General features: G+C 32.6%; 3 protein-coding genes across 3 annotated transcripts; 2 read left to right on the forward strand and 1 right to left on the reverse strand.

Moving 5' to 3' along the window:
• Window positions 1-678: 678 nt before the first annotated feature.
• Bm5981 (Uncharacterized protein) lies at window positions 679-5,302 on the forward strand (the record flags this gene model as incomplete). Its single annotated transcript, XM_043076528.1, has 11 exons — window positions 679-931; window positions 1,068-1,151; window positions 1,241-1,453; window positions 1,552-1,705; window positions 1,786-1,955; window positions 3,748-3,930; window positions 4,012-4,059; window positions 4,132-4,328; window positions 4,408-4,540; window positions 4,747-5,003; window positions 5,138-5,302. 11 exons carry the CDS (start codon window positions 679-681, stop codon window positions 5,300-5,302), a joined length of 1,857 nt encoding a protein of 618 aa, XP_042932462.1.
• Window positions 5,303-7,608: 2,306 nt separating this feature from the next.
• Bma-fog-3.3 (Uncharacterized protein) lies at window positions 7,609-8,601 on the forward strand (the record flags this gene model as incomplete). The annotated part of the gene is made up of 4 exons (XM_043076529.1): window positions 7,609-7,678; window positions 7,844-7,957; window positions 8,066-8,266; window positions 8,579-8,601. 4 exons carry the CDS (start codon window positions 7,609-7,611, stop codon window positions 8,599-8,601), a joined length of 408 nt encoding a protein of 135 aa, XP_042932463.1.
• An 887-nt stretch (window positions 8,602-9,488) lies between these two features.
• Window positions 9,489-10,958, reverse strand: Bm10650 (Zinc finger, C2H2 type family protein; the record flags this gene model as incomplete). The annotated part of the gene is made up of 3 exons (XM_001895435.2): window positions 9,489-9,760; window positions 10,024-10,290; window positions 10,520-10,958. The coding sequence occupies 3 exons, from the start codon at window positions 10,956-10,958 to the stop codon at window positions 9,489-9,491; spliced, it is 978 nt and encodes a 325-aa protein (XP_001895470.2).
• Between the last annotated feature and the right edge of the window lie 1,085 nt (window positions 10,959-12,043).

The raw sequence follows: 12,043 nt of genomic DNA on the forward strand, positions 1-12,043 counted from the left end.
AGTGTAGAAATCATTGCTACTTCTTTGTTCAGTTGCGATCATTCTGTTAAATTCTGATAAGTTATCACCAAAAGTAATTAAAGCAATTTTATATCTAAATGACTTAAACCGCAAAAAACGAGATTTTAAATTGCTCTTTCATAAATCAACTATCACTACTCTTATCAATGATAGACTGATTATTTGAGCTTTTCTCATAAATAACTAAACTGTGGTTGATAGTGACAATAGCAAATTGCGTTAAATTCATTCAGAAATAAATTTTTCTGAATGTCAAAGTGTAATTTCATTGTTAGAAATTATTCATTTTATCCATTTTTCAATTTCAAATTGACTAATTAATTAATTAATTAATTAATCGTTTGTTTATTAAATTAAATTTTAAGTTTCTGAATGCATCCATTAATAATTAGAATTAACAGTTAGATTTTGAAACAGATAGATTTTGGAGGGGTTTTCTCGGGAAAAAAATAAGATAAATCGATTATTATTATTGCTATCTGCTTTATGTTATTCCAGTAATATGGGAACAAATTTGAAATACTCATATCGAATACGTATCAATAAGTCTACCCTAAGAATATATAACGACGATTTAAATAGGACATATAATTAGTAATAATAATTAATAGTAATAATAATTACAGTATAGTAATAAATTTGCAGAATATAGTGGTTATGCTGCAGCAACAGGAGAACGTAATCAGTGAATTGAACTTGTCGATGCAAGTTGAATCATCAATTGCAGCTGCAGAATTGCAAGGATTAAACGAAATGAGAAATATAACGAACAGAAATGAAAGTGCAATAGAAGCTGCTGCAAGAAGAGTGTGGTCTAAGATGAAAAAAGTCGAAGATACACAATTTCCAAACAGACATAATGATTTTCAATCGCCATCGGAATGTTGTGGAAACAATAAGAAGACGACAGGTAATTACGATGATAAAAATAATTAATTGATCGGATATACTCAGTTTAACAAGAAAATTCGATGAAGTAATGGAAGAAATTCTGCAATGTCGTCAAATAACAATTAAATTTAAATGATTCACAAAAAAACTTTCAGCGAATGAAGAATTTGGTGTTCAGGAAACTAGAAACGGATCAGGCCGAAACAAACGGAAGCCAAATTTCGTTAGGCATATCATTCGTAAGCAATCAATGCTTTTTTAGAAACGTTTTTTTTTTTTCATATTTTTAGAAAAAAAGCATATTCTTTACAAAAGCGAGTACTTTTAGAAGACAACACTGAGGAGCAAAGTGGAAGTAAAACGGAAAATGTGCCACAACTCTTTTCTGATGATACCGAGGAGGGGCCTGCTGATTTGAACAATAGGAATTGCCAAGATCAAGTATTGGACAAACAGTTTAATATGGTGTTATCAGCTGAAAAATCCCATAAAAAACGGTTGGATAAGCGAAATGGTGAAAAAATCGACAATTCAGGAAATGGTAACGATTTGACAATCTGTACGGTAATTGAAAAGTGTATTTTTAGATATTTCCATCTTTCCCATCTTTACTCCCATCAAAATATCATATTACTTCAGCTTCATCAAATGCTAAACGAAAGCGCTCTGAATCGAAATTATTAAATCTTAATCAACAATATAGTAACAGAACATTCTCGTCATTTACACTAGCAGAGCAAGAAGAACTTCGACGTAAGGCTTTACGTATTCACGACGGAGCCACATTTCAGAGGTTTTGTTTATTGTAGTTTGTTGTAGTAAACATGTAATTCTATTTTTTACAACAATGCCAGAAAACTTTCTTATTTTCAGTTTTGACGAATTTTGCGAATGTTTCGATGCCTACAAGATCGTATGGAGTTACCCGTATAGGGTAGCCAGTTCCGAGCTTCTTCGAGATGGCGAAGGGCAAGTGATCAGTCGCTTTAAATATAAATATATAGTGTTCCACTGCGCTCATTATGGAGTTCCACGTAAAAGAGGTAACATTTGATTAATATTAATATGAGAGCAATAATTCTTGCACTTACGCACCAATGCCAATTGATAGTTGTGCAATTGTCAAATAGCCAACTGATTTGTTAAGAGAATTAAGAGGTTTTATGATGGAATTGGAATTTTTCAGTGAGATAAAATGAGAAGTTTTGTGAAGTTCTAAATCCAGTTATTCACTAAGCTTTTATTCTGGGAACGATCAAAATTCTTTGACAACAATTACCCTACATAAATCTGTATACCTGAAGCTTCATTTTCCACTAAATTTTAACGGATCGGAAGAAACTAGGAGATGTTTTATTGCACTTCACGCGTGTTAGCTTTTATTTAGATTTGATGAAGTCCTTAATCTTCAAATGTCATTTATTTATTCAATTAAGAAGTAGAGAGTGGGAGAGAATTGGATGATATAAATCCAACAAAAGCTGTTGCGGTTGATGGATGATTTGTTTACGTGTTAGCCATTAATCCCTCCACCAGCCAGCTTGCCAATTCCGCCTGTCTCTTTTCCGCTCCAGCTGCTGAGTCAATGGTCATAGTGCTATGCTATAACCACTGTGTTGAATGGCTTTGAGAAAGGATCATTATCACGTTTATGCTAATTAATGTCAGCTTTGGGAATGCGAAACAATCACTTCTAGACAGCAGGATGGATGCTAAATAAATTCCATTTGGAAGAGTTATTACCGATGATGTTACTTACTGTGTTAAATTTTAATATAAATTATAGTTGAAAAACAGGAGTCAGTTTTTTTTTTTATTTAGTATCAAACACTTTAGAATATGAAACAATGAATAATTTAATGTTTTATTGGGAGTTCGTTCCAATTTTAAACCGCTGTGAGGTGAAAACCAAAATTTACGACGAAAGTTTTTAGGGATTTTTACATTTTTTACAGATTTAGGCAAAGGAAACAGTAAATAATGAAGTCGATAATTATTGCTTCCTTCTTTTTTTTACATTGCGGTTGTCCATTTTGACCATTTTAAAGCATTAAATCATGGGCATTACAAGCAGCGCTCTCCCAAATAATAGAAATTATGTTCGCCAGCTGCTGTCTTAATATTATGAAGACTGGCGATATTGGGATGGTAATTTCAGGGGATCCAACCAGTCAGTCTTTTGAAGTACAAAATAATGAATAAATGACAATCAGATCGATAACACACATCTTTTATTGAAAAAAAAAAAAATAAATCTAACATAACAAATGCTGGAAGTAAGCCACTAATGTCAATCAGGTCCAAGCCAAGCTGTCACCCACTGTCACAGCATTTTCAGAGAAATCAGCGGTTGGCAGTCATAAAATTAAACATCTTATTTGGTATACAATTAATTAGTTTCATAAATAGAATCATATCCTTCTCCATCACTCACAAAATTCAAACGTGTCGATGCATACTTAGGCATATCAAAATGAACTATTTATATGAACTGCGAAAGACAGACTTATTTTTAATAGTGGCATCAAATCAGTAAAAAACTATTTATTCACAAGAAAATGTTAAATGCCTTTAAATTAAATATCACAGAAAGAAAAATGACTTCATCAAGAGAGACCAAAAAACTCAGTGTCTGCTATTATTTCAGGGTGACTTCCACAAGCTTTTGTCAATGAATTAATTAAACTACGATGCAAATTTCTCTCTTTCACATTTGCCATTTTAAATCAGAAGCCTCATGCTACACTCACCACAAATATTTTGCTATAAATATTGGGCACTTTTAAAACTTGTCTTAATGAACCAAGCAAAAATTTCACTGTTGCATTCCTTCAGGAAGAGGTGAACGTCCAAATCAAAATTATCTTCCACTGGGTTGCAAAGCCAGATTTCGTTTGAATGCTGACACGACCAACGGTTGTCTTCGAATTTCATCTTTCCACGAAGAGCACACTAATCATGCAAGCACTGAGGAGGATTATTTGCGTATTATAAACAAGAAGAGACGAAATCTAACTGGTCAGTTAATAGATTCCCAACTACGTCTATCCTTCACTTTATTTTCAATATAGAAATGATTATTAGTTATAGAAATTTCAGGTGGTATTGCATCGAAGAAAATGAAGGAAAAAAAAGTGAGAGAAACAGGTAACTTCTATTACTTTTCTCTGTTATATGTCAACAAACGATACGGTAATAGGAGGAACAAAGCTATTTTAGGAGAAACAAAGTCGAAAAGCAAATCACCACAACTAACTGAGCGTGCAAATGTTTCCGATGTTGCGGAAGATAATTCTGCATCCGTTATTTCACCCGCAGAAAATCCCACTTCCACCACTTTATTAGAAAGAAACTATGGCGCCATTATTTCATCCCAAGAAAACTCTGCTTTTGTTCCGGTTACTCGTTCCGCAGAAGTAAGCAATAACAACAAGTTTATATCAAAAAAAGTTTATGAAGGATAGAAGAACATAAAAGTAAAATTGACATTTTCAGATAACAGAACACGTTGATGGAATACAACAAATGTCATTGAAGAATTTGCTTCCAACAGATTCCGTCCGGAAGCAAATATTCGCAAATCGCTTAGTGGATCGGTTGCAGAGAATAGAATATTTAATTATGAACGGTTCGTCTTCCAAGCCGTAGGCATGAATCTCTTTCGATAAACTTAAGCGCTCAACTAATTGAAGTTTGTATTGACAGGCAATATTGGAGCTACGCAAAAAAATTTACGATTTGGATTGCAAATTTTTGCTCCACATAGAAATCTGTTCTGTGAAATTTCATTAGATAAAAAATACTTGAACTATTTTTAATAAGAATCCGATTTAGCTTACATCATCAAATGTGGAGGATGTCTACCGCAGGAAGTATACTTACCGTTCATCTGTGGAGTATATGGCGCTGATTTTTATCTCTCGGAATGGTCGAATGTGCAACTAAGAGACGTTATGATAGTGCTTCTGCAGCCACCAGAAATACTGCTTCAAGGCAATTTACCCACCGATATTTCAATTGATGAAGTGAAACAGGTTCGACCACCTGGTATTCATCGTGCGATCACAGCTATTAGAGAGGAAAAACTAAAGGTATGGGTAAAAATTAATATTTAACCCAATTTGTGACAGTACGAATCTATCGTCGTGTTCTGAGCATTGGTAACATGTTTCCCACCTTCTTCATCTTTCATATATTCACACATTTATTTAGCAATCCTTTGCAGAGATGCGACAGTATTTTTGCTCGATTTGTCCAGCATATTTTCAATGCCATCTCTCGACCTGAATTCGTTGTGGCTGTTCGTGAATTCAAAAAATTTGCTGATGACGTAAGAAATATGAATGTTGACAGTATCAAGTCACATGACATCAATATGTTACGATGCTGAGGTAGAACGAATACCGTATCACTGATACTGCTTATACAGATGAGCCAATTCCTACCCTTTATATTTATATATCCTTATATACTTATACCACTTTTGCAGGAGATGAAAATTATGGTTGTTGCCATATCATTTGTACAAAATTTTGAGTTTTCTTACTTCCAAATGGATCTCTGATATTTTTTTGTTTCATTTCATCTCACAGTCATTGCTTTGTTTCAGCTTCAACATTTAATTTGCAATGATATAAGTTCTTTTGGTAGCTAAAAAGCTGTGCTTAGTTTCAATCTGTTTTCACTTTGATTAAAATGTTAGTTTTCTTGTCTGCCTTGTTTTATATCAGAAATTTTTGCGTGCTATGAGAATAAATATTTTTATTAAGGTTGAAAATTGAATATTTGCGCATTAAGTTATAAATCATTGCAGTTATTTATGAAATCATTAATCAACATATAAACATGAAGAAATAGTTCATTAGAATTTATTCATCTAATTCGAAATTTGACAGTAACTGAGTTAGAGCTAAAGAGAGAAATGGATAAGTGAATTGAACTTATAGAATGAGTCGATGAATTGGATGTAAATTTTGGAATTTTGAAATTTATTCATTGTTCATTTCTTTCACTGTACTGTCATATCCTTTACATACTGTCCAAGTACACTTTACCCCTAATGCTCGAATCTCGAAAACTACATATGGGAAAACTTATTTTTCATGTAATAATGATACCATTATTTCATCCTGTTATTTTGAAATTTTATTTTGTTTTGGGAGAACATTAGTTTGGTATCGTCGAATATTTGTTGAAGTTGATTTCTTTGTCGAGAAGTGTTACAGTGAGTAGTGGTATCGCTAATATAGTCAAGACAGGAATATAGATTAGCACCAAAATACTTGAGAATAAGTGGGAATAACACCAAAATACTCGGAAATAAATTTATTCGGCAAATAAGACAAGACAAAAATTGTTGAAGTCGGGATGGTGAGAAAAGAGCTATAAGAATGTAAAACTAGCTGAATTCAAGTTTATTATCTTGACAGTTTAAACGAACAAAGAATTTTCTGATCCCATTAAACAATGGAATCTTTGTTTGGCTATCAGATTGAAATAAGAAATAATTATCAACATATTAGCATTGCACTTATTCATCGTTAGCAAACTGTAACATTCTAGGCACTTCAAATAAATTCAAATACAATTAGAAGATGAGTTTTGGATAGTTTTAAATTTCTTACTTGAAATAAAACTGAAATGTTATTATATTTAACGAATATTCAAATAAAACAATCTTTAATCTTGTGGATCTAATATAAATTTATTTGACATAATATAATTTGGTTTTCTATTATTATTTCTTTTCTTTGTTTTTCATTTAAATTCAAAATCTCTTCTATTAAGAGATTAATTCCGCAAAGAAATTCGAGCAGTTTCAATTGAACGATATTTGATATCCATTTCATGTTTCAATATTATTAAGAAAAAGTAAAATGCATGAAAATTGTAATTGTTCTATGTAAACAAAATTAATTCCATAGCGAAGATTTTAAGTATAAAGCGAAAACTGAAATTTTGCAACAAATTAATGTGTTATTGATAAAACAATTAGTGAAGGATAAAGGTTTCAATTTTATTAAGTCCACTATTTGTAGTGAAATAAATTTGCATATTTCCACTCGGTTCAGTTCATCGGGGCATACTTGCATTGCACTGAAATTGTATGCAAATTTTTACATTTCTCGTTCATTGTTAGTTAATTCTTCCTCGTTGACTGGTTGGTTCGCATTAGGAACTATTTTCTGGTGGGATGAACTGCTGAAGCTGACTGAAGCTAAATTGTGCGAATTGACTACATTTCTTTAACTTTTCTGTTAGAAAAAGATCTTGGATGGGAGGATGGCTTCAAAGACTTTTAGTTGCTAATCATTAGAGATCTTTTATCAGTTACAAATTTAATTGAAACGAACTAAATTATATGAAATATGACTTTTGTGTTTTAATCTACAAAGATAATGTAACTAACAGTATTTGCGTAGAATAATGTTTGTTCCAAGTAACTGATAATGTTTTCATGAAGGAATATGTATACAGAGCTAAAGGAACTGATCAATTTTCTGGCTATTTATATGCATCATCGAATTCCTCGGCGTCGGGTAGCGTTGTAGCGTTTTCTGTCTTTTTCCTTTTGATTTATTGATTAGCAGCGAATCAACAAATAACTTTTAATGGTGTTTTTTTCTTTTTTGGTGGGAGGATTTTAGTGGTTTATTAACACTTTGATAATTTGTATCATTTCAGATTTGTTTGTTCATGGAAAGTTACAGTAATCATCTTGCGAGAAGATTTTTGGGGAAATGGAAGCCAGAAGAGCCAGAATATGGTTAGCCAAATAGTTCTAATAATAATTACAAAGTATTTATGTGTGTGTGAAAGGAGCATTAATATTCGTAAGTATTTTGACTTTCGATTACTTACAAAAGGAAAATTGTTACATTTGAAATTATTTTAAGTCAAAGAGTATAATTTGAACATCTAGTATTTGCAGGAGAAAAAGAGCGAACGTTGATGATTAAAGCAGGAGATTGCCTAGATCAAATTCTCAGCACAATCGCAACAAGCATTGGGATTGTTGAAGAAGATCTTGCAGCGTGTTTCCCATGTTTGTTTCGCTTAATTCAGGCTATCATTTTTTTTTTTTAAATTTTGTTTGTATTTTATCATATTTCTCTATAAAAGTTAAAACTACAAAAGATGCTATTTGTTGAAGCACTAATGATAGCTTACTGCAACCCTGGCGTAGTATCGTGCCAAGTGATGAACTATGCACATATGATCACTGTTTGGATGGGAGATGTTAACGCTGATGTAAATTTTACGCCTATACCAGATGGTATTGCGTTCTTCTGCGAAACACCGGCTATACTGTACAATGTTTTAAACAGCAATGGCAACGTTATGGATAAAACAAGTAAGTTTTCAATTACAACAGGATTCTGTTGATCATGTACGGTTGATTCCGCAATTTACTCTTCTGAATTCTCTTTTGGAAATTCCACGATAACTGATCATCACTGGTGAAGTTTTTAAAGAAAGAGGATTTAAAAAAAATATAGATTTAAAAAAAGATAAAGATAAATATCACAATGTCATCAAAAAATTGTCCGCAGCATATTGATGACAGTACCGCGCATCTTCTGATTCCTACGTATCCTTCTGTGTTACTCCGAACTTATGCTGGGATTGTGTATCTCTTCTTGCACTCCTACAATGAATATTTCAGATGTAGTAACTACATCGTGTTAAAAGAACTGAACAGTTTGCTGTAGGAACAACCAATAAAATGCTTAATAATATATCCTTTGTGCATCGCACAAAAGGATTTTATTTTGCTACACCACGGACACGAGTGTTTCGCAACGTATTTTTGCGCACATCTCATTTCCGGTTGACAGGTATTTAAATTTTTGCTAAATTTGTGTAACTAACGCAGAGCTTTCGTGCAGTACTTCTTGTGAGTGTACAGATTATTCTTAAAGGTGAAAACTTTGCCACAATTTCCGCACTGAAATTTAGGTCCATGTGTTTTCCGATGACCGTAAAATGTAGATGGGTGATTGAATGTTAACCCACAACCGGGCATTCTGCATTCATAAATAAAAGGTTTGGGGTGTGTTTTCTTGTGAGCTATGTATTCATTGTAATTCTTTGTTTTCATAGTACATCCGACATAGGGACACTCATAATTTCCCTTATCTGAAGAATTCTTTTATAACATTTCTTCTTATAATTCAATCATATCAATTTGTAATTAATTAACGCAATTTGAAAAATAATGATATTTACTTGTTTTTTTATGCATTTAAACAAAAAAAAAAAATGTAATTATAGATTTTCTGCAATGAGATCATCATTTCTTGATTTTTTAATGTTTATATCCACAATTTCACGTAAAAGCAAAAACGCTTCATATGAAAATAACCTTTGAATTAATTGCATTCCTTGAACAGCAGGTACTGCTTATCTTTTTTTTATGTTGAATATAAACGAGAAGGGATGTATCTCTTTGTTGAGTTGGATAAATATCGCCCATTGAATTTTGTATCGCTATACAGTGGATGTTTTTCAACATTTTCATGTGGATTTCACTTCAGGTAGAAAAACCTATTTAAGATTCTGCTAAATTTGTGAAACTAACATGAAGCTTTCGTGCAGCACTGCCTGTGAGGGCTCAGATTCTTCCTATAGTTGAAAATTTTGCCACAGTTTCCGCAATGAGATCTAGGCCCGTGTATTTCCTGGTGATTGACTAATGTTGATGGATTACTGAATGTTCGTCCACAACCGGGCACTCTGCATTCATAAATAAAAGGTTTGGGATGCGTTCTTCTGTGAGCTATGTATTCACTATAATTCTCCGTTTCCATAGTACATCCGACATGGGGACACTCATAATTTTTCTTATCTGAAAAATTCTCTTATAACACTTATTTTCCCATTTTTGTCATACAAGTTTACAGTAAATCTATCGGATTATTCATACAGCAGCAGTTGCTACTAACTGGTTTCGTTTTTTATATTGAACAGACTAGGTTTTTGCTGTTGATACTGGATAAATATCGAAGTATCTATTTATTTTTGTAATGCTATACAACGGATATTTCTCAGCTGTGTATTCCACTTCAGGTAAACAAGTGTTTAAAATTTCGTTAAATTTATGAAACTAACGTGGAACTTTCGCGCAACTCTTCCTGTGAGTGTACAAATTATTCATATAAGTAAAGAATTTGCCACAGTCTCTGCACTGAAGTTTAGGTCGGTGTCTTTGCATGTGTGTGCACAATGATGCTGCATTATCGAATGTTCGTCCGCAACCGAACATTTTGCATTCATAAATAAAAGGTTTGGGATGCGTTTTCTTATGAGTTATGTATTCCTTGCGATTCTTTGTTTTCATTGTACATCCGACATGGGGACACTCATAATTTTTCTTATCTGAAAATTCTTCTATAACATTTGTTTTTGCAAATAATGCATTCCACTATATTATCTGGTAATTGATTAATGTAATTTGATTGCGAGCATATATTACAAGCAAAAGCTTAATGTTACCTGTAATGGTGAGATTTTGCAGAACAAATAATTCTAAGTTTTTCGCAGTAACGAGATTTTATTTCTGGTTACTCATTGTTTGTATCTTCAATTTTGCGGAAATGAGTATTACCTATGAACTGCAAAGAGTCGGGCGAAATGCTATGCATATTCTCGCCATCTGTTCTCGATAATTCTTGCAACTGGTAATTTCCTGTTGTGATTGGAACGGTTTCGATTTTCGAATCCTCATTGCTTCTATGCTCACTTTTCCACAAATCAGTGAAATCGAAGTGCGAAAAATCAGATGAAATGCTAATCTCCAAATTCCTAGCAGATGTTCCTGGTAATTCTCTACCAGTATTTTCTGATTCCCTTTTATGAGCATCAATGCTTGAATCTAGGATCGACTCCAAATTGCTATTATCAAGGATGTTGAAACTAGTTGAGAAGTACCCATTGCTACAGTCATCCCATGTAATGTCATCGATGTCGAGATTTAGCGGAGAGATAGTTCCATTCTCAGCCAAAACAATACAAAGCAGAACGCTGAACCAAATAGGTTGCATCATTGAAATGAAGAGCAAGGTGAAATAATGAATTTTTGAAATGACAGAAATATTCGAATGGAAAAAAGCTTTTATTTCAGATTGTTGGAATTAAAAGACCAAAGGTTCAAACAGTTTTTAATCCGTCTCATTTGCCTAATTTCTCATACTTTTTCCTTTTCATTTTAGTCTTTCTATTATTAAATTGACAGCTGATGAATACGCTTTTGGACTCCATATGATGTTTAGCATTGGTCGGATATTCCATAGCCTTCCATTTGTTTTGTTTTTAATCTTCTTTTTGTTAGGTAATAAACTTTCAATTTACATTTAACTGGCATACTATGCAGGAAGCTAAATGGCTATCAATTGATTCTTCCGCTAAGGCAGCAGTGAAATAATGGTGTAAAGATGATGCTTGATCAAAGATGAAAATTTCATTGGGTGACAATACATTACTTACTGAGGGAGTCTATTGCAGAACCGTAGAGTGTGATGTCGTTATAGTTCGAGGTGTCCAAATATAAATTATATATATATATTCTATGTATACATTATGAGATTATGAGATATTCAATATATTCACTTTATTAATAAGTCGAGTGATAACTGATCACGGAAGGTCATTCGATTTTCACTTTTCGGTTTCAAATTGATAGGTCGCAACATCCCACGAATATTTGAAATCAATTTTAACTCATTTAAATTGAATAAACGAGAAATTAGCTTTCACTCTTTGTAAATTTGCTTTGTACTAAAGCAATTTTTTGGCAATAAAAATCCAGCTCAATTTGCAATTATGCTCAAGTTATTTCAAAAAGTTTTGCTCACTACCTATGTTTTCAACAATAATCATATGCATGGCTTCGCTAAAGCAAACAAATTGATAATGTATCAAATCAAAATTAATTTAAATGCGTCACTTGTAATTGACTTTGCAAACTTTCGGAAGTTTTTGTATTGTTACTTTTGAATATGCGAAATCGATTTATGGATAATTTTTGACAATTTCATGGTTCATCACTCCATTCATAACTCACATTGTATTGTGAGTCAGCTGAATGCTTACAATTCTTACATCAAATACCAGCAAAAATGATTCCACAATA

The sequence above is a fragment of the Brugia malayi genome, assembly GCF_000002995.4.
Source record: "Brugia malayi strain FR3 genome assembly, contig: Bm_v4_Chr1_scaffold_001, whole genome shotgun sequence".
In the NCBI taxonomy this organism is placed as follows: domain Eukaryota; kingdom Metazoa; phylum Nematoda; class Chromadorea; order Rhabditida; family Onchocercidae; genus Brugia; species Brugia malayi.